This window comes from Siphateles boraxobius, unplaced genomic scaffold (genome assembly GCF_051911475.1).
Source record: "Siphateles boraxobius isolate OS27281-9 unplaced genomic scaffold, OSU_SipBor_1 2, whole genome shotgun sequence".
Taxonomy (NCBI): domain Eukaryota; kingdom Metazoa; phylum Chordata; class Actinopteri; order Cypriniformes; family Leuciscidae; genus Siphateles; species Siphateles boraxobius.
In genome coordinates, this window is record NW_027508810.1 from 13244439 (window position 1) to 13271714 (window position 27276).

Below are 27276 nucleotides of genomic sequence, written 5' to 3' on the forward strand. Positions count from 1 at the left end.
AAGACACTATAAAAACATAGTTTATAACCAACTATTCTCTCATAAACATAGGTAAATTAGAACCGAAATATAATTAGCGTGTAGGTAAATCAATACTAAAATTTATTTACATATCTTGGCTTCATTATGTGCGTGCGAGAACGCGCCTCGCTCGTGCACATTGCCGTGAGGGCGGGGAATCTGTTAGTAGAGAGCTGTCAGTCAAGTCATGTCAGTTTTTGTTTTTACCTTTTTATTATTTACGCATTGGGTAGGTACATTCATAAAACGATCCAGTTCGTTCAAATGCTATTTAGTTGTAACTGAAAATTTACATTATTGTTATTATTGGTTACTTGTAGGTGTCCTTGATACAGAGTAACTACACAAGTAGGCCTACTGAGTGATATACACTAACAACGTGTATGGTTAGGTTTAATTGCTTGTAATTTTGCATAATTTACAGTTATTTCTATAGTAAGTGCATGCAACATGTATGTATAAAAAGTAAAATAAAGTGTTACCTTATTATTTTGGAGAGACTGTCTGCAATGCTCCTCAAATTGATGTTGTCTAAACTGTGATTTTAAAAGAAATGCCTAGTACTTAAAATACTACTTGTCCAGTAGAGGGAACCAAATAACAGACATCATGGTCCAGTTCTGTCTCCATGCCCACGGATTCCACTTTTAGGAATTTGTATAGGAAACACAATCATGCTACACTAATGAAATACAAATCTACTATACGTGTAAACTGTACCTACGTAATTTTGTGTTTTCTATATTCTTGATTTATAAACTGCAAGGACATATTCCACTAGCCAGTAGCCAATAAAAGCTTACGTCTCAATAATGATATCTAAATATGTACTTTTTAGAGTACAACAGCTTTTTGAAATATATATATATATATAAAAAGTCAAATTACCATGAATTTATCAGATAAAAGAACTTTATTTAAAAGCAGTAACTTTGATTTGCCTTAAGGCAACAGATGCTATAAAAAGGAAACAATTTGTAATGAGCTTTGAGTCTAACAGTAAACATATAAAGGGGGAAATGCCTTGCGAATAACAGGGATCAGACAGCAATTAAAAAGATTCTCATAGAACTAGGAAATTGCCATTTTCAACTGGTGTAAAGTGAAGTAGAGATACATGAAAGCATGTCAAATTCATCTACTAGATTACCTACAGTTAGAGAAAATCAGTCATACAAGCATAATTTTAAAACAATTGTATGCAAAAATCAAACAAACATGAAGGTAATTGCTAAAGCAGTAGTCAGTCCATTTTGTGTCACTGCCTAGAATTTTCCTCTGCCAGATGTGCTTGTGGCCCCAGTTCATTCTTCTCCTTCTGAACGCTGCAGGATTCGGTAACCCTTCTGCAGGTAGTGTAAACAGTTCAGCCCTTAAGACCTCATTTTCTTTCAAAAGTGAAAAAAAAGAAAGAAAAATGCTAAAAAAACAAACAAACAAACAAACAAAAAATCCTCCCAGCCCAGAGGGGCCCATCATTATGAGACAGAAGAGATGGGGTTCAGAGGAGAACCCATTTGTGTAAGGACCTTATCCAGCCACTGGAGGGGACCGTGGAGATGCACTTCTATCCAGCAAGGGGTGCTCGTCACATCTTGTCTGTGATACTCGGCGCCCCAGCCCTAAACAAATATTAAAAACAAGTGAGATTTTTTTTACATTTATTCCAAAATTTATTTTTATGCTTTTTGGGCTTCAAAATCTAAGGTACCATTCACTCCCATTATAAAGCTTGTTAGAGCCAGGACATTTTTTTTTTATTATTGTGTTTGGCTTACAAAGCCTTTAACAACTTAAACAATATATTTAATTTGTGAAGTGAAGTTCAGCTGTTCTTTTTAATAGTCAAATTATTTTCGTATCATCAGTCATCAATCTCATTAAAGGGGGTCACTGACACGAATATGTAGCCTATTTAATTTCACCAAGCTGATTACTTATTTAAAAAAACAGAATCATCATGTTTCAGGCCATTTCAAGTTTGATTTGGACATGACAAAGAACGGTTGTTCACTTAATTTTTAATTATTCTTCCCATTAACGCCATCATTTTGTTGATTCAGACCCATTCGCGCACGCGCACAAAAACAAGAGTCAGGATTTATCGCACAAACCAATCACATCCAATCATAGCGTGATGGAGGCATTGCCTCCTCTCATGTGACATTTTCAATTACCCCTCACTACACCCACCGCACGCTTTAGGGTGTCTGTTAAACCACAATGGGAGCAGAGGCACAAGACACGCAGACTCTCACTGTAACTTCACCTGCTGGTGTCACTGTTGGACAGTGTTGCTTAAGAAAAACAAGTGATTAATACACTTTTTTAAGTCACATTTTGTAATTTTGCATTGTTTTATTTTTGTAATATGGATTAATTTATATTAATACTGCCTCTCCTGCCTTCTTGAAGGAAACGCCCCTGGTTCTTCCTCCCTGAACTTTCAATGGTGAATGACCATCTGAATACTAAAGTGGTGATACTCGTACCTTTACAAAGCTCATGCGGATGGTGCACATCTTGGTGAGCTCGTACACGGCCTCAAAACCATGGTTGACAGACTGAGCAAGCAGCTGAGCAAATTCTTGGTTGTTGAAGATCTTGAGGCTGCAGCCACTGGGGATTTTGCAGACAGTCGTGGGGTGGAAGCCATGATGGTAGTTGCAGTTCCGGCTCTGGACGAAAATGCTGGTGTCACTCAGACACTCTGCATACACTTCTCCTCCGACATAATACAGGTGGACACCTGAGGGGTCAAATACAGGAAAGATGTAGTACTGAAATATTCTATTATAGAGTAAAACTCAAAAACAAATTCAATTCTTGTAGGTTTTCTGTGGATATAATTCATAGCGAATCGTAACAGTCTAACAACGATTTATCATTGTAATTAAACGTATTCTCTTCAAGAACATTTATTTATCTTGTTAGGTGTGGAGATGAGGAATTGTTATTCTAATATTAACACAATTGTCTTCTTTGTTATTCAACCAGATCACCCACCATAAATCATCTGAAAGCTTTTAAAGGGCCATACAGCACAATAACTATAATAGTTTAATTCTATAGAATAGGGAAGTCCACGCAACGGCTATAATGATAACACAGAGGAACAAAGCGTTTTTCCAGAACATAAAACAGATAATCAGAATCCACACGCTTCAGTATTTAAAGCAGCACACGACATAAATGCAGTATGCGCTATAATAAACAGAAAGTTATCATGTGTTGAGGTCGTTTTAGGTCATCATGCTGACAAGCCTTTGCTGCTGTGTTATTTTTGGATTTATATACTATTATAGTTATCAGTATTTTGAATTTAATATTTTCAGTTTTCACATAAATTTCAGTTAAAACTTTTTTTCTTTTTTTTTTGGAAAAAATATTTTTAAATAGGTTTAATCGATTTTCAGTTTTAGTTCAGTTAGTAATTTTAGTATATTATACTTATTTCTTATAATACTTTTTGATTTCAGCTTTATTTCATCATTAAAATATTGACGACAGGACATCTTTCACCTCCCACACTGGGTTTCATAACTCCTACTGGTTTCCCAGGACTGGGTGAAATAGAGCACTTTGTGCACAGTAACTGCATGCATACCTTTGCCAATGTGGCGGCGGGTGTTTTCAATGGTGGAGTTGCGATTGACATTAGAGAGCAGGCCCAGGCAGAAGCGGTTCTTGTTGTTGGATGGGTCGGTGAATCCATCAACCAGCACGCTGGTGGAGGAAGCGTGGTAAGCCTCTCCCACACGATTATTCAGCTCATAGTACACAATAGAGCACCAATGACTGGGCTCTTCATACTCCACTGGCTGCACATCTGAAAGAGGAAAATAAAACAAGACCTTGAGCTTAAGCCATCTATTGTTTCAACTCGCTCAGATACTTCACCACATCAGCTAGATAAACATACTGGAGAGATTAGAGGGGAATACCTGCCAAAGGGATTTAACCATTACAACAAGCAAACGGTGTTAGAAATTCAGGTTGCCCAAGTCACGATGACAATCTTTTTAACTCTATTTTTGTGTAACATGCATGAGCTTTCTCAATTTTGTGACCTACAATCGGACTGTCTGGCTTTACAAAATTGCCATGCACAGGTTTTATTTTGGTCTGCCACAAAACAAAGTTGTGTTTTCAAAGTATCAGGTTACTACAATGAGTGCTTCTGAGAAAAAAGTAGTCATTTGATTTGCTAAACGCCCCCGGATGTTATGTACAAAGAGTGAACTGTTGTTGGTCATTTTACTAGTCCTTTCTAGGGCTGGGATTTAATACATTTTCCTTTTGCTGAACCAATACATATTCTTAAAGTTAAGTTTTTTGTTCAAGTTACAAATGTATATAATCAGCGAGTTCATCATGAATCCATCTTCCAAACCTAAGCATAAACGAGAGAAGTATCTCCGGCTGCAATGTTCTTCCGCAAGACTGATGCAGTTCTCTTTATAACCGCTAGAGCGGCAAAAGTTACATAGCGTACCTTTAAATCCTAAGATTGATCTTGTAGTTAAAGCTGTTTTTAGTTGAAGTATGAACAAAACTTCACTAAACATTTGTAGTGCTCCTACTTGGTGCTTGGTGCTTTTGATATGAAACAAAAAAAAAAAAAAACCTAGAGGAGCATTTTCTAAATACACTATATTACGTAATCATTATATTTCTTTCAACCTGTTAGTGATGTCCTAATGCATGTTTGAATAAATTCGTTACGAAAACAACAAGATATGACAGCCATCGTTTAAAGTGCCCCTATTATGCTTTTTCAGATATTACCTTTCATGTTGTGCGTAATATAACGTTTTATACTTATTCTTTTTCTACCAAAAGAATGAACTGATTCTGAACTGCCTGAAATGAGTCATAATTCCAGTCTTATTTCCTGTGCGAACGTATCATACGTAGGTTTGAAACAAATTTGCATTATGCCAGCCTATAGTCTTTATTGGCTGCTCCCGAACAGCATCTACTACAGATTCGTGGGAGTTCTTTATATGTTCTTTGATATCACACCTGGACCACTTTTGATTAGGATGGTAATAGTTTCTTACCCCCTCTGGGCATGTTCTGAGGAACCATGCTGGAGCTGCCAGTCTCCATGGACTGAGACCCGTCCTGTCCCATCTGCTCATCTGGAGGCATGTAGGCAGGAGGAGGGGTATCAGCTGGTAAAAAGACACCAGAGAGAGAGAGAGAGAGAGAGAGAGAGAAAGTGGTCAGACGATGAAGCCTGCTGCAAACAAATGGGCTTCCACTGCAATCCCCTGGAGCCTCAATTGTGATTATTCTTTACAGGAAGCTGCTTCACATCTTATGGAAACCTTTTAGTCTCAGATTTCACAAATCCCTTACATCAAACACCCACCATGCATATATTCAAAATGTGGAAACAGTCAGAGAAACAAAAAAACACTTAAAGAGAAGCTTTTTCTTGACAGTATAATCCGAGCAAGTGTGAATACATGAATGCAGGTTGTTTATTATGTGGACATGCATATTGCTTTAGAAGTGTTTGTTTTACCATCTATGAATGCAACCACTGATGTCACATAGAATAGCAAATTGCATTCAAATACAATTTCTTCCAGAAACTGATTATAGCTAATAAAAGAAAGCCGTTTAAAAACAAAAAACACCTCTGGCTCTAAATAAATCCATGGAAGACGTTATCTAATGCAAGAAGAATTTTAAAAAGGGTTTAATAAGTTAATGGTACTACTTTCCAGACAAATTCAATGAAGCCAAAGGAAAACAGCACTGTCACGTCAAGAGCACTATCAAGAGCACTATCAACTATATCAGATTGTTGTTTTTTACATGAACAAGTAAAACAACGTTATGCTGCTTTTCCTTTGAATTTTTTGCTGTAGAAAAACGGATCACTCTGAATAAATTATTACCACTGAATTACACTACTGTTTAAAAGTTGGGTCAGTAATTTAAAAAAAGTCTCTGATGCTCATTAAGGCTAATATTGTGAAATACTAATACATTATTTTTGCACAGTAATGTTTATATGTTGATGCTGTTGGAACCGCAACCCAAAGTGGAACCAGTGATTATCCCACTAAAGACTGCTGTTGACACAAAAAGGACCTTATATTGTATAACAGTTATATTCACATTGTACATGCCATATACGTCAAAGCTTCAAGTACTTTCATTGTTTAATCACTGAAGCAGATCAGATGCTGCAATGAATCGAGCAATTTCTATGAATAAATCCAGCTTTAGTTCTAACCCACAGTGCTATAAAACATTGTTGCCCTTCTGCCTGAGTGCACCAGCCTACAGAAGCATGCATCAGCAAATCACTCTGATGCAGAATAGAGGAAGTGCGGGCCAGTGCCAAGTGATGGGCACCCACCAGCAAGACTGAAGTCCCTGGGCTTTAGTGTGCTGCTTAGCTGGCATTTCCATTGTTTACTGAGAGCAATCAACACTGCACAACTCACCGTCCGTCATATCACGGGTTAATCATTCAGCGTTACGCATCCATTTGCGATTGCAGCAGCAGAGAAAATAAAAATATCTGTTTGCCACTGGCAAAAATATCCCGAAAGGTCTATCAATATCTTGACTGGTGTTGTGTGTACCTGGGAGCTGGAAGGGGCTGGATGGCCCAGAGCTTGCTGGAGAGTTGGGGTAGGTGCCACTGCTGGCGGGAGACGGAGGGTAGGGTGAGTTTGGAGAGATGGGGAAGGAGCTCCCTCCGCTGTGTTGCTGGAAAGACTCTGGAAAGGTGGCGTTTAGAGGCATGTGAGGCTCATTGTGACTCAGGTTGCGGAACTGCACTAGAAGACTGTGCTGAGGGTTGAACTCGCTGTGTCGTGGCACCAAAACTGGAGGAAGCACTGAGAAAAGATGATGACATTTTAAACATCCTATCATTCTATTTTAAATATTTATGGCAAAAAACAAAAATCCAGCATCCTTGACATCTGTGTGTCAATTGGCTGGCTCGGGCTCCGAGGTAATAGCTGAGGCACAACAGATCAGTTTTCCAGCTTCAACAGAAATGTGTTTTTTCTCCTGAGTGACATGTGATATCTGCCCTTGAAAAGCTCAATACAGTGTACATCTCAATCTAAGCAGAGGGCAACAGAGGTTACAGAGATCAGAGGGCCTCTGGAGGCTAAAGATATCTGATAGTCAACACGGTCTTTACCACTGGATATGCAGAGGAAATGACAGGCCACATATCCTCAAAGGGTACTTGTATGTTGAAAAATCTTTGTTATTTTGTCTGATTTGTGTTTGCTTGCTGTCAACAGTAGCTTCTCAGAAAAAAAAAAACACTGAGTTGACAGACAGATGAAATCAGTTGATAAGGATTTAATGATGTGTGATTGGTCAAATGAGTTTTAACACTGTTCATTAAAAAATATTAAATTGCTGAGACTAAATAGCGATTGGTTGAAAAATACACTAATATTCACAAGTTTGGGGTTAGCAAGTTTAAGTTTTTTTTGGGGGGGGGGGGTTGCAAAGATGCATTAGATTGATAAAGTGACAGTAAAGGAAAAAATGCTGTTCTTTGGAATTCATCAAAGAATACTCAAACGCATCAGTGTTTCCACAAAACTAAGCAGTACAACTGTTTTTTAGCATTGATAATACATGCATCTTGAGCATCAAATCAACATGTTAGAATAATTTCTGAAGGATCATGTGACACTAAATGTAGAGTAATGATGCTGAAAATTCAGTTTTTAGCATCACAGGATTAGATTACATTTATTTACAACTATATTTCAATAGAAAGCAGTTCTTGTAAATTGTAATCATTTTTGGTTACACTTTATTTTGATTGTGAATGACAGTTAGTTGACATGTAGCCGCAAAGTTACTTATAGTTAGTAGAATGTCTAAAGTGGACTATCAAAATAAAGTGTTACCTAATTTTTCCACAATATTACTTTTATTTTAACCAAAATACAAAACATAAAAAAATGCAGCCTTGGAGAGCATAAGAGACTTCTTTTAAAAACATTTTTTTTTAAACTTACTGACTACAAACTTTTGAGCTTTGTAGTGTACATGTATCACTCTTCCAAAAAATTAATAATATTCTTAATATGACAAAACATTCGTGTAGAAGGACTTATGTCACGAGTAATTTGAACACACCGGTCATGACTTACCTGGACTTTCTACTCTTTTGTAGTGATATGGGTTGATACACACTTCTTTCTGTTTGGAACCGAACGGATATTCGCACACCTCGAGGGGTTTGAGCTCGTGATGGGACTGCAGGTCAGGCCAGCGCCACACACGGCAGTAGATGACGTGAGGGAGGCCTTTCCTGTGGGACACCTGTAGCCGCCCGTCCAGCGACCGGGGGATGGTCACACATTTGCTGGGCTGCCCAGGACTGCTCAGGGCCTTTTCCAAGTCCTCCATGGCACCCTTTTTCTTCTTCAGTTTCTTCACCAGGGCATCCACAGCCTTTTCCGCCCATTTTTCCTCCTCGTCACCCTGCTTCCATCCCAGCAATCGCTTCACCGCCGGGCTGGTGAAGGAGAACAGACTGGACATGGAGGTCATAGTGCCGAGCTGCACCAGGAAGTGGGATCTGAAGCTCTCTCGACCAGCAGTGTGCCAGGAAGATGATTGTGTGTGTGTGTGTGTTTGTGTATGTGGGGGGTGGGGGTGGGGGGGGGGGGGCGGGGAGTGGACAAGCTTAGCCTTGCAGGACCAAGGACAGGAAGTTGAGGCAGGACGCAGCTGCTGGTGCTCAGGGCTCAGGAAGGCCTGCAGTGAAGCAGGGGGTTGAACTGGGTCACAACCACTCCGAAAATTAGTGTAAAGGGCAATTGAGAAATTAAGGCTGAAAACACAGATGAGACAGCTATTAGATATTAGAGACTAATCCATGCCAGATATGGATTGTGGCCAGACGTTGAAACTTCAAGAAGGGGCACCTGGAACAAAAAGAGAAACTGACATTAGTTTGGAAATAAAATATGTGTAGGCAATTTGTAATGATGAAAAATATCTGACAGGAGAGACTTGATTGGATCTTCAAGACTCCATCTAAAAATAGTTTAAACAACAAAAAACATGCTAATCACATTTTTATTTATAACTACTGTAGTTTCTTATTTTAATTTATGGACGCTCCTAGCTACTGCACATTAAAACAAAAACAAACTGTCATTACACCAAATAGCCGATATGAGACTTCAAATATTGTTGTGGACAATGGAAGGTCTTGGAGTCACAAAGGTTGTTGAGAACCCCTGATCTAAGATATAGACTATCCCTTATGCATTCACATAAATTTTAACTTGAGTTAAAATTACATTTTATGGATGACAAAAAATTACCCTCCAGCTATTCAGTATCCAATGTTCGGACAATACAATTAGACTACTTACGAGTTTTTGACCAAACCTTTAAAACCACTATAATAGTGCCCACAATGATAATTATAGCCATCTTAAAATAATAAAAAATAAATAAAAACTGTGTCCAAAGGATGTGCGCAAAAAAGCTACCAGCTATTAATTTATAAAAACAACACACGTACGCGCACATCTGGGGTCTTGCAGATAGCTGTTAGGATGTACCCATCTTCCATGTGTTATGGTGAACTACAACAGACTCATTGTGTTGGATCTGTAAGCAACAGCCTCCCGCTGCCCCACCCAGGGAGGTCCCAGGGCGAGAGTGAGCGGGAGCACAGCACAGCTGTTGAAAATGTTGCAAATGTAACCAGGACAGAGAGGATATAAGACCTCTGAGAGGCACTTCCTGTAGCCACATCCCTTCCCCTTGACCTCTTCAGCTGCCAAACATCAGCCCATTGGCTCTTCGGGACAAAATGTTACTATTCAAAGCACTCTCCACTCCCAGACCACTACGGTGTTTGTCCTGTCAAAACCACACCATGCTTTATGTAAAATGAGAAGAATGATGGATGAGTCATCATTATTAGTGAAGGCAAGCTACATCTAAGATGGGCGAGCAACGGCAAACATCAACAAAAAGTAAGTAAAGTAGGGAATCTCTTCACATTTCGCCATCAGTGTTAGTACAACAGAGCCGCCCCTATATTGTTCAAGCCCTGTTTGCGTACAGGCACGTATATACAACGGAAGCAGGAGCACTCAAACAAGCTCTGACATTAATAGCACAAGCTTTAATTGACATGTCATTGTCTTCCACCAGGAGTACAAATCAAATTTTGCAGTCGATAAGATAAAATGTAAAATGTGTTCAATTAGGGCTGTCAAGATTCCATGATTTAATTTGAGCAACATTTTTTTTTTAATCCTCAATTTCAATTTGCCCGTGTCGTCAATTTGAAGTGTCGCATTCCACGGACGAGAAACCATGAACAACTTATTAGATCACAAAGGCTGCAATTCAGTTAAATAAATATATACGTTGCAGGTTTCAGAGTAAAGCGCAGTGCTTTAATTATTTACATGCATGCAGGTTACTATTTTATTTCTTCTCAGAACAGCTCCGTTTATAGTAAATGCTCCACACAAACTCAACGGTTTAGGTAGGCCGGTAGGTCATTTAGGTGGGCGATATATTGTCCCAGAAATAATTGCAATAAACGATATTATTGTCAATAATTCTCTTAATTCTTAAGCATATTTATATACTGAAAATGTTGTAAAAAAATACATATATAAAAACTTATAATAAAATAAACATTTTCTAACAAAAAGATTACAATTAACAAGTAGGCAAAAACAAATGCACGAAAGAGACTTATATGAAGTTTTTTCCTTCGACAGATTTTCTCCTGACCTTCTTTTCTTAGTGAAGTAAGGGTGCACACTATTGCTGAAAAACACAAACCCTTAGTAGTCACATGTTCACGTGAGCAAAGGCACATATGCATCAACAGGCCAGATCTGCTGATAAAACTATTTTTGTAGAGGCATTTAAAAAAAATTTTTTTAACTTGAGCACCGCATGATTATGATGCCGTTACGCACGAGATACTGCAAAAGACGTCGGTCAAACATGTCCGTTTACATAGAAAAACAATGTAAAAACCGAGCAGTGGCATGGAAAAAAATGCCTTCTCTGTCAAAATGAACAAGACACTCGCGACTCGTCCCCTGTGGAACAGCCTTAACACTAGCTGTGAGCGTGCACCATTTTGTGCTGTGACATCCATATAGCCCTTATGTAGCCACGCCCCTTTTCAGCGCTGAGCTCGTTGTCTTTTGACTTCCGGTCTGTATTTTCACAGTGATCTTGCGTAGTTATGAATGAACGGCTCGTTTAATAAATTTCCAAGGTCCATTTGTTAAGACATATGCTTTACAAAGCTTATGATAAACATTAAAATGCTCATGATAACTTTCGTTAACTCTACAATAAGTAAATCAACTTCACCAGCTAATTACTCCTGGACAGCGATGCCATAGAAATATACAGAGCGAATGCAAAAACGGAAGTTCAAAGACAATATTCTAAAGATGGCGGCACCCTCGTTTCTTTGGTCTTTTTCCACATTTTGTTTATGCTAGAGCCTCATTCCAAAACAGATTAAATTCATTATTTTCCTCAAAATTCTACAAACAATACCACATAATGACAACGGGAAAGAAGTTTGTTTGAAATATTTGCAAATTTATTTAAATAAATAAATTTTAAAAAACAGGAAACCAAATCACATCAGCCTTTGCCATGACATTCAAAATTGAGCTCAGGTGCATCCTGGTTCCACTGATCTTCCTTGAGATGTTTCTACAACTTGATTGGAGTCCACCTGTGGTAAATTCAGTTGATATGACATGATTTGGAAAGGCACACACCTGTCTATATAAGGTCCCACAGTTAACAGTGCACAAACCAAGCCATGGAAGACCTCTGTAGACCTCCAAGACAGGATTGTATCGAGGCACAGATCTGGGAAAGGGTACAGAAAAATGTCTGCAGCATTGAAGGTCCCAATGAGCACAGTGGCCTCCAATCATCCGTAAATGGAAGAAGTTTGGAACCACCAGGACTCTTCCTAGAGCTGGACGCCCGGCCACACGGAGCGATCGAGGAAGAAGGGCCTTAGTCGGGGAGGTGACCAAGAACCCAGCGTTTCTCTGTGGAGAGAGAAGAACCTTCCAGAAGAACAACCATCTCTGCAGCACTCCACCAATCAGGCCTGTATGGTAGAGTGGCCAGACAGAAGCCACTCCTCAGTAAAAGGCACATGACAGCCCACCTGGAGTTTGCTAAAAGGCACCTGAAGGACTCTCAGAAACAAAATTCTCTGGTCTGATGAAACAAAGATTGAATTGAATGGCAAGGGTCATGTCTGGAGGAAACCATGCACCCCTCATCACCCATCCCTACAGTGAAGCATGGTGGTGGCGGCAGCATCATGCTGTGGGGTTGCTTTTCAGCGGCAGGAACTGGGAGACTAGTCAGGATCGAGGGAAAGATGAATGCAGCAATGTACAGAGACATCCTTGATGACCATCCTCTGGACCTCAGACTGGGGCGATGGTTCATCTTCCAACCGAACAACGACCCTAAGCACACAGCCAAGATAACAAAGGAGTGGCTACGGGACAACTCTGAGAATGTCCTTGAGTGGCCCAGCCAGAGCCCAGACTTGAACCCGATTGAACATCTCTGAAGAGATCTGAAAATGGCTGTGCACCGAAGCTTTATTCCTATGATGGTAAAGCTGTATTCTCAGCATCATTACTCCAGTCTTCAGTATCACATGATCCTTAAGAAATCATTCTAATATGCTGATTTGGAGCTTAAGAAACATTTATTATTATGAATGCTGAAAACAGTTGTGCAGATTAATATTTTTTTGGGAAACTTTTTTCAGGATTCTTTGAATAGAACATTCCAAAGAACAGTATTTCTTTGAAATAGCAATCTTCTGTAATAAATAAAAGTCTTCACTGTTACACACTAAACTGTCTTTTGATCAATTTAATTAGTGATCGACCGATAATGATTTTTTTTATAACCAATACCGATTATTTGCATGTTTATGTGCCCGATAACCGATATGCAAATCTAAATTACAAAAATTAAAATATGGAATCTAAATTACATGAATTTTAGTAGCTATTTTAGTAGTGTAACTTAATACTCCCAGTTAAGCAGAACTAGGTTGTAGAGTAGAAAACAGAGTCTTTCAGCATTCTGCTCTGTAAGCCTGCTTCGTTTGTTTTCATAAATGGTAAATAAATCAAATTACAATAAAAAACATTTATATTATTACATTATATAATTTATATCTAAATTATACATATAATTTATAAGCATCATCAGCAACAATGTTAACAATAGGCAAAATAAATGTTAAAAGTCTAATGTTTTCATATGGAGAAAATAATTGACAGGGGAGTCATATCACCTTTGCAGAAATGTAATTAATTTAAACAGTTTCAGAAGGTTTATGTGCCGTTATAGGTTTAAACTAAGAGTGAGGAATAATTCCCTGGGTAATATTAATTCACTGAATAATATTAGCTGGAATATAACATTGTCAGGAAAGTAACAAACAAAACAGCATATACATCATTGCATTTTCCAACTAGTATGTTATTAATAATTAATAATATTTTTGTAGGTCTAGATCATGAAATGCTTTCTGACAAAATGCTGTTTATCTATGCGCATTTTCACAGAACTATATATTAGGGCTGGGCGATAAATCGATTTTATCGATTAACTCGAATGTGTAGTTTACACCGATTTTTTTGAATGAAAATCGGTTTTCTCTTTAACAACCGCCGACGCTCCCATCTGGGCTCCCGTAGTTCCGACCGGGCTCAGCGCTTGCCATGATAGAGATACACAAACAACATGGCAAATGAGCAAGATCGCGGCAGCAGAAGCACACCCGCCGAAAACATTTAGGCTACAAGCTGAATCTGCAGGGCCGCCAACTCTCACGAGTTCACTGTGAGAGACGCAATTCTGTCACTTTTTACACGCTCTCACGCCACACATCCATTTTCTCATGCCGAGAAAAATCGCGAAGCAAAGAGGACACTGACACCGACAGAGAAGACAGAGTAGGTTACTATCGATATGAAACAGATTCTCAGCTCTCAGATTCTGTCAGTTTTATTACAAAATTCAAACAATAAACCCCGTTTTGGCGCTTGTAAATGTGACGTGAAAGAACGCTGGCAGATCTCAGTTCAAGCGGCACGTGAACCGATCATCCGTTACTCATTACTACCAACTTACCGAGATGTAATAAAATCGATCGATCAGTGTTTTTCAACCGCGGAAAGATGTCCATAAAACAGCTGGAGAACAACATGTCACGTAACGTTACATTTACCTCAGGATGGCTTTTAATGACCCATAGCACGCATGTTAGTTAGACGCATTATAAAATAAAATAACGCATTATATTTAATTTGAGTTAGTTTTAACCTTTAATAATACCAGCTGACAGGGCTCTCTGTATGTTTACAGCATTAGGTCTTTTTCTTTTTTTTGGGAGAACAATTAACACATTAACGTATCTACTGTACCTATTTATCCAAAGGAATTTATAATGAATCAAGATCAGAATCAAATCACAAGAATTGAATTGAAATTATGAAATTTGTGTTAAGCAATAATAAAAACAGTAGCATACCAGTAAACTTAATAAAATTATGTTTAGTTACCAAATAATTTGACAATCACAATACACTTATTGTGATGCAAGTTTTTTTTTTTTTTTTACACATCCCCCCCATCCCAATCCACCCATTTTATTTTATGCTACATTTTCATTGTTTTCAAAGACTAGGGGTGTAAATCGGAGCCTTCATGACGATTCGATACGATACCGATTTCTTAAGCCAACGATTCGATTATTTTCGATACTTCAGAATTCCCCGCGATACGATTCGATACGATTCAATAATCGATATTTTTACATGATATCTATTAAGTTTCAAATAAATCAACAAAAATGTTTATAATTTGCCTTTTATTGAGAATACAGGAACAGTATTCTATTCACATAATGTGTATGTTGTGCTCAATGCACTGCAAATAGAACAGCAAATATAACAGTTACTGCATTCAGTTCAAAACTTGATTCTATCGAATCCTGGTGTGTTTCCGTGCATCTTACGTCATCGCAAACGTGCACGACGCATGATAGAAAACAAAACGCGGGTCAATATATTGTGTTTTTTATTTTATTTGGTGCTATTATGCACAGCTGAGTGAACAACACCGGTTTACTGTGTGCCGCATTTGGCTTTTTGCTGATTGCAAACGCAGGAGACAGTGGATTTCCATTAATGTGTTGCCCTGAGTCCACGCGCTATGTGTGTGTGAATACACTGCAGACTCTCTCTCGCTCTTATCCAAGGTAAATTATCAACACTATCAGCCCTTACATGTGTTTTATTTAACTAAATACATCATAATCAGCTAAAAAGAATGCGCAGGTCACTTACTTCCTGAACAAGTACGCACCCGAGTCCGTGATGCTTTCACATTCACGCGAGCCGCGGCACGGTTCGAGTGCAACCGAACTCAGCGCACCTCCTCCAGGCAGTCTCGGGTTCGGTATCCCAGTGCGCACCAGGGTCAGCGTGACAGACAGCGTTTACATAATTAGCGATTTTTCATGCGAACCGTGCCCGTTCCGAGTTGGTGTGAAAGCACCCTAGACTTTTCAAGTAAGCTGTTGAAGTATCCTTTTGTACACGTTAGCGCCTGTTTGTTTACGTTAGTAACTGCTAGCTTGGAATTCGCCGACTAAGTGACTGAAGGTGCATTCACACTGGCAGTTTAGTTACGTTAGCCCAGTGCATAACAACAATCGTTTGTACGCATATGAGCGGATGCTGAAAATAGACAGGCGGCAAAACAAAAACATTAATCGATACTCTTGCGGACGGATCGATGCATCGAATCGTCGGCTGTATAATCGATGCATCGATACGAATCGATTAATATTTACACTCCTATCAAAGACAGGGCCTGTCCTCTTGTCTTTTTGGCTTGTTGTTTCTGATTGCACTTTAATGGAGATCAAATCTCAGAAGGGAATATTAAAACAAAAAAAAGTTAAAACTTGTTTTGAACAATTTTTTTGTCATCTACAGATTGATTTTAAGTAGGGAGAGAAAAAATCGATTTAAATCGTAAATCAGATTTGTGAAAAAATCAGGGATTTTTTTTAGGCCATATCGACCAGCCCTACTATATATAGGCTACTCAACCGCGATCGCGCGTGCAGATAATAAATAATTAATTTCCATAAAGCGGTATATTTAGATGTGTATTAGCGAAATAATTGCTATGTAGTAAATGATAATATAATCTAGGTTGTTTAAACAAGATAAACTTGTCAAAAGTTTCATTCAGTGGCCGTGCTTGAGCATTCCTGATCATCAACCCGTGCTCATCAATATGGAAAACAAACTTTTTTTCGAGACTAATGGTGAGCAAATACAACAGATAAAGAATTAAATTCAGTGCTTTTATTTTCAACATGCACTCATTCATGTCTGTTTTATTTAATTCATGTAAAGTTACGTCTTTATTGGGGCAGGACATGACGGATTATGCTACGTGACTCCATGAGTTCGTCTCAATTTTTTAGAACCAAGCTGCATAAACTATATCAGGCATTTGTGTCAAACCTCATTTCTGCATGCCTGTTATGTTAAATAAAGTTGAATAATTAAAGCAAAGCAAGTAGAACAAATACTTTACGTGTGCACAGAGTTGTTGTTGACTGATCTCCTCAGACGCGGGCTGCAATGGCGGAATTCTCAAAACAGCCACAAGATGGCGCCGTTTATCGGCAAATCCGATATTACAAAACCGATACCCGATTATGGGAAAATGCTTAAATATCGGGAAAAATATCGGGAAAACGATACATCGGTCGATCACTAAATTTAATGCATCCTTCTGAGTTCTGAATGAATGTGCTAAATTATTTTTAAAAAATGGATCCCAAAGTTCAAGAAAAAATGGATAAAGCCTACAAAAATTGCAGCAATAGTATGGCAGTTACTAGCAAGTATATCGGGATATGCATTTCGAGGGTTTCAAATTTTAAAAATAAACATTCAAATGTATTTATAAATTCTTCTTAATTTTTTTTTTTTTTTTGCATTTGCAGTAAGACCACTGCATGCATACAAGAATGGGTATGTGTCAAATGTTTACTGGAGATGTATTAAGTCACATGACATGAGCAAAAAAACTACTCGTTACTGTGGAAATAGTACCTGCCTTTCACTGGAGGCAAGTGTCAACTTCATACCCTGTTTGTCACTGACGTAATTTTTACGGGACGTAAACATTCCTCTTCTTGGATACTTGCACATACTATTTCATAGCTACTATGATAGGAACTGACAACTCAAGCATACAGAAAAGCTATTGGTAAAAATAAATCTAGAGATTTAGTTCCTGAAATCTTCCTGAGATTATGTTCAATGGGACAGCACACACCAAAACGTCTTGCTTATCAGCAGAAACAAGCAATCAGCTTGTAACCAGCACACTCTGCCTTTATTGCTGAGGGACTAATGATAACAAAGCTTTAACAATAGGAAGTACAGGACTCAGATCAGCAATATAGAGGCTCAATACACAAACGCACACTTCCCTGTTCCCTATCTCCATCCTGCCTTCAAACTCAGCTGCTCCACTTGCAAAATAAGCAGCACAGAAAGCATTTCCCATATTGATTTTCTAGCAGTCACTAAAGCCTCCCACTTAAAGCTTTTACTCTTTCTGTGCTCTTATTTCATGGCGAGGAAGCAATTTTGCTTTAAAAAGCGAAGAAGAAATGTTTGGCTTGAGTCTAATAATGTCATTAAAATCACAATTGACAGTCATCTGCTTCATCCCAAATAATGAAAATAATGTTAAGATTCTGAACACAACCGCAACATGATTATCAGAAGATGTGCATCTTAATGCTGCTTCATAATTATGATATATATACACATTCAAGGGCAGTGCCATTTGTAAAATTACTCATGAAATCAGCTTTCTAAATCATAATAGAGTCACATTTTGACACTAATGTAGAGCTCCAGACCAAGGAAGAGGCGCTTTTGTTCTCTACTGGATCAACTGATTTATTACAAGGACTGTCGTGTCGTGCAGTCGCAATGCCTCTAGTGGGCTTCAACCCATGCATTATCCTTAAAATCAAATTACGGATACAATTAGGTATAATAGCCAGATTGAAAGAGCCATCTAACATTTCAGTGACATTTAAGAGCACGACAGAGGCAAGGCAAAAGCGCAGCCTTGCAATTTTATCAGTTCGACTATGATCAGACAAATAACAGCTTTCTTACAAACCCAGAACAAGACCATTTCTCTTTTTGTAAATAGGGTCACACCCATCCAACACAAAGATGCAGTCGTTACGAGGGGGGCTGTTTAATTGCTTGACAGCATCCAGTCTCTCCATCCCTGGAGCCTTACATCGTCGACACTAACAGATCACATAAACAATAACCACCCTATTGTTCTCACTGGCTCGAATACTATCAAGAATGCAGAGAAAAACACATTTCTAATGGTATACATCTTCAATGCATTTAATTAAATTCAACTGATATTACTCATGATCAGGTAACAGCTCAAGATGGACAACAGATGTGAACACTCACATGAACATCTATGTGACAGATGTTAGGCTACACGTTGGCAGATATTCAGACCGCAAATTCTGCTATTGCAAAAACTAGGCGCTAAGAACAGACTAAAACTGTAGAAGCAAATACGACCAGATTTTTTAAGCAAATATCATATCATCTACTTAAACAAATGCTTGACCATGTGGCATACTCAATGGGTCTCATTCACTAACCGTGCGCAAGTAATGATTTGTGCGTCCAACATTTTTACGAACAAATCATGATTCATTAATAACATTCGTTCTAAACGTAGGAACAACTGAAACCACACACGTACACAAAAATCTCTGGGTGGTCTTACAAACCAGTTTAGATGACAATTTAAACATACATGTTACATATTAAATATAGGCTATTTCATTATAAAATATATGTATACACACACATTACTGTCATTTCATAATGACATCACCACATAACCACACTTGTGACTATGGGTCGACCGATATGTGATTTTCAGGGCCGATGCCGATATCGATTATAACAGATCAAGTAGACCGATAACCGATATTTTAAAACCGTTAATGTCAAAATTAAGAACAACAAAGAGTTTTGACAAATACTTTAAATTATTTTAAACATGTTAATAATAACATTATTATGATTATTATTATTAATAATAATAATAACTAAAGAAAATGTGCAGGGATCACCCAGCCGCTTTGTAAAACTTAAAGACTCTATTTTAATGGTTAAATTAAATTTTAGTTATCAAAAAGCATTTCTAATTAATTTAAATCAAACTCATTCAATTTATTTACAGTTTCATTCAATTTATTTACTTTTTACAAAAATTACATGTTTAGGGCCCTATGAGAAAACAAACTTTTATTTTGACGGGTTGCCGTGGAGATATTTGAGTTTCTGTGCGTTTATGATATGACGATAACTTTTCTTAGTTGAAGCTTTAAAAAGCTCATGAAGTGACTCTGGAGATGATGTTTATGCAATCATGTCCTCATATAATGATGCGGCTGAGGCATAAAACAGCGCAAGCGTCACGCGTGCTCCATTGTGTGTGTGTGGTAAATGAAATCACGCATCTGCACCATTCATTTAGAGACACACAGGATTCATAGTTAAATAGTCTTTTTGCGGTTTGAAATTCGATTTGATTTGTACTGACCTGCTTTTTATTAATTCATCAAGAAGTTGACAAATTCCATGACATTCCACTTTATACAGTAAATTCCGTTTTTATTACTGGATTCCGCGATTCGGTCCGTGTTTTCATCACAGGACCCTATTATTTTGAGGTGTTTTGCAACTTCAGTGTAGTAATTTATTGCTACTTCAGCAAAGTCTGCTGCTGCCTTAACTTTGAGGGACAAGACAACTGATGCGTGATCAGTGCAGCAGCTCCAGTCAGCGAGTGCTGTCGGTGTGAGTGCTAAACTTTCAGTGCCTTCAGCTTTCCGCATTGATTGGCCGGGCTCGCGGCTCCCAACAAATCAGATGTGCGGGACATTGCATTGGTCTAGTCTACAGAGTGGTGAGTTCCGACAGAGGTGGCTGCGTCAGAGCCAAGTATAGCGCATTTCAAAATTAAATTATTTTATCGGCAAATCGGTTTGAAAATGGCCGATACCGATAACCATAAAAATGCTCAATATCGGCGCCGATAATCGGTCAACCCCTACTTGTGACACGCACGTATAAGGATTGAGTACTCAAAGAATTTTTTATTTAAAACAGACTACAAAACTGTTGTTTAAGATGAAAATAGCATCGCTGTTCATCAGCATTTTGTTGTTTCCATGGCTCATTAACAAAGCATTTAATGACACTAGTAACAATACGATTACAAATTATTTTAATAATAATAATAATATCACTAAAATTGTATAGGTCTAAATAGAGTCTTTAGGTCTGAACACAGCACAAATCAGTCATCTGTGAAAATCAAACGCAGTTTCAAAACCCGACTTAAAATACAACAACTTGTTTGATAAGAAATACTGATTCTTCTAATTTTTTCACTGTCATTTATGTATGGTCCACAAGAAAATTATTAAGCCAGTACATTAAGATAGTTGATAGGCTACCGTTATCAGCTTATGTTGAGGTAGATTCATCTCATGATGCCAAAAGCTCAGTTTTTGCTTTCACTTTGACTTTCATGGAATAAGTAAGCACGTTTACATGCACGCTCTTAACTCGATTATGCTTAAGCCAATGGCTTATTATATTAATAAACGGTTTAAGCATAAACCGATTGACACAGCTCGATTTTTGCCCCATACCCCGATTTCTCTCAGCATGTAAACATTAACCTGCTTTCTTTGGGCTTATTGAAGTGTGCATAGGCTATATGACTGGCTATATGACAGGAAAGCTTCCTTACTGCACATCCAGACAGAGCGAGCTTTTTGTGATAGCTATAGGAAGGAGGAAATATATAGCAATCTCCGACTCATTCTTGAACCAAGAAATTATAAAAATGTGTTCTCATCTCATGCAGAAGTACAGTAAAATGCTGTATCTGTATGAGAGGATAGTGTCCGTAAGTTTTCTGCTGACATGCTGAAATACTAACCAATATCGTCGATATAGCTATAGCTGTGCAAAAAGATGCAGATATACGGCTGGTTAATCAGAAGTCTATATTTGTAATAGGTTTTTGTGTGTGAACTTGTTTAGAGGATGGCACACTTGGCATTGCTCGAGGATCTTGCTGCGAGAGAGCATCATGTTTACTGAGAGAGACGAAAAGAAAGCCCTTATATGGACAGTTTTGGCATGGTATATTAACATTTCTAACCTCTGGCACGTGGTCGCTCATTTAGAATACTCCAAATTCATTAACGTAAGCACAAATCAATTTGCATAATCTGTGTATGCACGTGTTGTGAATTAGTCGGAATAAATACAAATAATCTACGCAATTATTAGTGAATGAGACCCATTGTCTGTAAAGTTTATTTTCATTCACTGGATATTTATTGTTATGTATATGTACATTGTTAATCTTGTTTATAATGTTTACCAACCCAGACTGTTTTTTTTTTTTAAAGAGAGCGGAGTAATACCTTTAAGTAAGACAGTCAACGTTTACTCACCCTTAAGTTGTTCCAAACCTGTATGACTTTCTTGTGTGTAACATAAAAGATGCTATTTTGAAGAATGTTTGTAACCAGACAGTTGATGGGCCCCCATTGACTTCCATAGTATGGAAAAACTGTAGAATCTAAATATCTGCTTTTGTGTTCAGCAGAAGAAAGAAATTCATACAGGTTTGCAACAACGTGAGGGTGAACAACTGTCCCTTTAAGTAAGTTAAGACAGCCGTAAAAGATAGTTATTTAGCAAACACCATGCAAAAAAACACCAAAGAAAACAGCAATATCACACTTACAAATAAGAATCTTACTATGTGATGCACGAAAGCCAGGTACATGGTGATGCTGCTCTTTAAATGCACTCAATCTTTGTTAACATGTTACAAGCTGACCGTTTCTAAACCTCCCCTCTGCCAAGGTCAAAAACAAGCTGATGACTTTCAAATGCTGTTTCTACAAAGGATTGACATTGATACTTTAAAAAAGAAAGTAATTTAAAGTGTAGCATCTGTCGTTGTGCATCAAGGCCAGGGAAAACCTTCCTTTTGAAGCTCTTAATCTAAGGTTTAAAGAACGCTCCAACAATAAACAAGTCTCAGACCACATGAACAATATTTAAACCTCAAAACGAACAAAAAACACCTATTCATATCTTTACAATCTTCCTCACAACTGCTTCAATGATGAACTTTGAGAAGAACACCATGGATATTCCCAAAAGAATGCAAATGTGGATGAATGATAAAAGCTCATCACACCAGCTCAAATGCTCGACCGAAGACAAAAACTTAAACTTTACCCCTCAAATGGACGATTTGGTCGCTAAACGATAAACAAAACTCTGTGAATGTGCTTTCAAAGGCTTAATGTCAGACAGAGTCACTACTTGTCCCTCAAAACCGAGGTAGCTGCCCATCTTGGCAGCATCTTGGGGCATCACAAGCACGTTTAGCAAGTTTGAGCCCAGGAAGAACACTAATTTTTGAGATTATAAAGCCCCATAGTGCTGTCTGAGTGGGCAGCACACACTAGGTTTTGAGACACAGCCAGAAAGACACGCCACGACACGCACATCTCTCCTCACAAGAATGCGAACAGTCACTTTCTTCTACTACACACCAATTATTATTAAATACACTGTTGTTTATTTGATCCTCGTGGGGTTTTGTATGTAAATATGTGCGGATCAGAGATGAACCGTAAATAATATGTATTGGCTCGATAAACGAGAGGAGTGAAGCTAAGCTACAATTTAGCCGCAACTTTGTGGAATTGAGTTCAAAACATATGGGTATTAATTTTAAATTCAAACCGCTTTTATTTTTTTATAACATTATTCGTTTGCAAAAGTTTCTAAAATCACAACGATATATTTTTGGTTAAATTTTTGTTTCGTTTGTAACGTTATTTCTCTATTGTGTAAAAACTTAACTTACTGATAGCCGAATTGCTACATAGCCAGTTAACGTTAGCCATTTACATTTGCGGTTTAATTAAACCCAAATAACAATTACAACCTCACAATGCTGCATATAACATGTTATAAATATTTAAAATAGTATGTGTATAAAATGTACATATACTTCGTTCACGTGTTTTCCTCACCTCATTCGTACAAAAATGAAAAGAAAACCCCAACAAGGAAACTTTTCCAATCACTTCTCAACACCCCCTGCGGAAAAGCCACCATCCCTACTGGAATAAAGTTGATAAGTGACCGCTGAACCGTCTTTATCGGCTAGATGTATTATCATTAGATTGCATACCTTTCATGAAATGGTGTAGAGTCTGTCGACCTTTGCTCTGTTTAACAAACACCGACATGAAGGAGTTTTTTCCCTTCTTTCCCTCGTCTCTCTCTCTCTCTCTCTCTCTCTCTCTCACCCGTCCTGGCGTCAAACAGACTGGAGGCGAAGCACATTAGTGCATATCCATCCGCCCATTTGACAACCGACCACTCTTCTTCCTGCCTGCAGTCTGCAGATGCACTTGAGATGATCAAAAGAAAGATGACTGTGATAAATGGAGTATAGTATGTGAGTATGATGGTTTCTCTATTGTGGCTGTAGGATGGACAACATCAGAAGGCATTTACTAAGGGGAAAATGCCTGTTCTAATTAGATCAGAAGGCACTGTATGATGGCGAAAGTAACTCTATTGCAATTTTCAACTGTGTTAAAAAATAACACAGTTTCCTAGTATGTGCATTTATTGCCGTGTCGTGCCCCACATATAGCTGACAGTATGGTTTTCATGTTTCCAATAGACAGATATCACTGAATTATCCTATCAAAAATAGTGTCATCAATACTGACAGAACGAAGTAAATAAAATGTTAATATACCCCTGGTTTTATGGTTGGCAATTTATAAAACAGGCGGAAATGCATTTCTAACACAGTATTATTTTAGGCATGTTATTATTTTGATATTTTAAAACGGGCTTCTGTCATTTTATTACTTTCAACATTAGGCGCCTGTCTTATTTTATGTTACACGTCTATTTATGTGAAAATACCACATACATTCAGGTCTATAGTCGACTCTAGATATAAAGGCGGAAGGATACAGTTGGTTGCTATGTTATGCCTGGGCCGTCTTGAAGTTGTGCTATGGTCAAGTGACGTCACGAAACTTGGCTCCACTCTGTCTGGCTTTTTAAACTTCAGTAGTGCAACAGCCAATAGAGAGTGGGTAACGCGGTGTTTGCTTACTCGCGCATACACACGAGGTCATATTCAAATTAATTAGTTTGCCCATCTGTATTATTACTGTATTAAACATTTAGACCTATATTAAAGTCCATAGTAGGCCATCTATCTATCTATCTATCTATCTATCTATCTATCTATCTATCTATCTATCTATCTATCTATCTATCTATCTATCTATCTATCTGTCTGTCTGTCTGTCTGTCTATCTACTAGTGGTTGTACAAATGTATCTATAATCAATATAAGTATATAGCATACATTTAAGTTTATTATAACCCTTAAACAGGCAAGAGTGGAAAATGCTAAACAAAAAAATAATTTCATTTCATTTTTTTATATCATCTGGACTTAAATAAAACATATCCAAAAGATTTTTTTTTTTAAATTTTGATATATTTTGGATTTTATGAGTTGTATCTCCTGAGACACTTTGCCTGATTAAAAAAGGACCAAGTCATTAATTTGTTAACTGTTATTGCCACTGTATGTTTAAAACAATTATATCCCATACTTCACCTGATCTAATGTTTACAAATTATATATAATGCGAATGCTTACGAACTCAAGATTCAGCCCGTGAAACCCGTTTTGAAATTGGACGTTGTGTTACCGTAGAAACGGTACTCCAAATTATTTTAATGGGCTCCTCCCCTTTTGGGCATCTCATGTTTCATAATTTATGATCAAAACCTTTTCTAATCTTGACAAAACACATATTGTCAGAAAGGTCTGAGTCTCAAGGTTCCATATTTTGTGACAGAAGGGATATCTGGACAGACATTTATTAATTTGTTATGGCAGAATGCATACAAATAAATTCAATGTAATGTAAGTCACCCGGTGGCTATTTTTGGTATTATGCCTAAACAAAATCTCATGGGAACTTCAATTTTTGTGACATCAACTTCAAATTTGGAACACAACTTGGTTAGATATATGGCTTTGATTTTATAGTAATTTTATAGTAAAAAATATTTTGTAAAATACATATTTTATAAAAAATAATAAATATTAAGAACAGTATTTTTGATTTAATGTAAGATTTAAACTTCCTTAACTTGTTCATTCTTTCATTTTTTGAAGTCCTTTCACTTCAGCAATAATCTACTAAACAATAAACGTGCTAAATAACAACATGAACAACATATTACTTAATTTTCTCCTTCAGCACCTTAAGGCAATGTTCACAATTAATGTTAGCAGTATTCTTTTTTTGTTTTCAGAAGAAAAGTAAGTTTTATATATATTTACTTATCTCAAAATCTGAATGCTCTGCACCACTGGCAGCCATGTTGGATTTAGGTCAGGCTGACTAATTGATCACAAAAAATTTGAATCAAATCATGTGACCAGCATACTCAAGACAGACTAGGCTGTCAAAAGTGATCAGAGAATTTGATGAAAAAATCGTTCTTATGCCCCAAAAAAGACAATAAAAACTATGTATCTCGTGAGACAAGTTGCCTGTTTTAGGGATAATGTCTGATCTATAGCATTTAGTAACAACTCTAGTTCTTGGATAAATAATAAGAAAGTGTTTTAACAGTAAGTTTCACACTAGTGCTTATTATGATAAAGTTGCATTCGACAGACTGCACAGATGTGAAAACACCTTTAACTGACACAGAGTTTTTCTCAGGGTTTCTCTGTTTTTTCAAGAAGTGAATGAGAAAGCATCTCAAACAGGGTTATGATATTGTCCTGAATGAGCCCAGGGGTAAGTTTGGATTCAAATTCACATGATTCACATTTATCTGAACATTCTGTTGACATTCTGTTCCCCTGTTGTGATCCCACGTATACACTCTTTGCTCTGGCTTTTTTTTGTCCTATACAATGTGTCCTATACAAGATGACCCGCAGGGGTGTCACTAGGGCCATTTTAGGAGGCCCACTTAAATTTCCACTAAGGCCCCCTAAACATTTGCGATTAACTAGTATGTAATATGTACACTAATTCATGATCGCCTCAGTACCATTTAAAGCTCATTTAAAGCAGTACCATTCCATTCTTGAATCTGTAGCAGCAGAGGGCCAGTGTCAAAAGCGGAGGACAAGGTGTGTGCATTTATTGATAGATTGTTATGATATCTGCGTTTGTGTAGTTCTTTGTCATAAATGCAGTTTACATAATATGATGCGGGAGCAATTCAAGACGGTTTCCCATTCACTGTCTGGGCTTATTTATCTACCTATTTATTTATTAAATTATTTAATAAAATTCCTTTCATCTAAATGGCGTTTAGAGACTTTGTCTTTTCCTACTCTTGCTATACTTCATTGGCTTACTTCAGTGCAATAAAAGCAAAACTATTTGTTATAATATTCAATTCATAATAAATCCAAAAGGAAAACACACTATTAAAGTGGAGAGGAAATGGCAAATTATAGGTGGTCCTCTGCAGCCATGTGGTTATAGTGGTAATTTCATGTCATTTTCATGTTAAATGTGTTTATTTTTGACAAAAAATATTTTACCCACATATTGCCATTCTAAACAATTACATTAATATCCATTTTGTCTAATGAATATTATTGAATATTAGCTGGTTATTTTAAATTGGCAATTTAATTAAATATTCAGGGATTGACTTGATTGGTAGTGTAGAACCTAGTGTATTGTTCATGCCTAGTATACAAACGATATCTAATGATATTTTTTAAAACATACCCTCATTGGGGACTGAGTCTCCCTAATATTGAAATCCTATAATCACCCCTGATGACCCGTCCACTTAGGCTGACCATTGTTACACCTTATCCTTGTAGCCCCGCCCAATAAAAACATTTATTTATTTTATTTTTTAAATCACAAGAACACTAATAATTATAAAATAATAA

At 37.4% G+C, this 27276-nt stretch overlaps 1 protein-coding gene and 1 pseudogene across 2 annotated transcripts; one reads left to right on the top strand and one right to left on the bottom strand.

Annotated features, from left to right (window-relative positions):
- Positions 1-915: 915 nt before the first annotated feature.
- smad5 (SMAD family member 5) lies at positions 916-23638 on the bottom strand. Of its 2 annotated transcripts, none has more exons than XM_077235985.1 (7): positions 23488-23638; positions 8178-8957; positions 6630-6887; positions 5085-5198; positions 3629-3850; positions 2514-2770; positions 916-1643 (listed from the first exon to the last, which is right to left on the bottom strand). In XM_077235985.1, the coding sequence occupies exons 2-7, from the start codon at positions 8578-8580 to the stop codon at positions 1500-1502; spliced, it is 1398 nt and encodes a 465-aa protein (XP_077092100.1). In that variant the 5' UTR covers positions 8581-8957; positions 23488-23638; the 3' UTR covers positions 916-1499. The 2 variants fall into 2 exon arrangements, with proteins under 2 accessions (XP_077092100.1, XP_077092101.1); XM_077235986.1 differs by having other exon boundaries at positions 23327-23504.
- On the top strand, positions 9995-12474 carry LOC143744173 (uncharacterized; annotated as a pseudogene).
- Positions 23639-27276: the final 3638 nt, after the last annotated feature.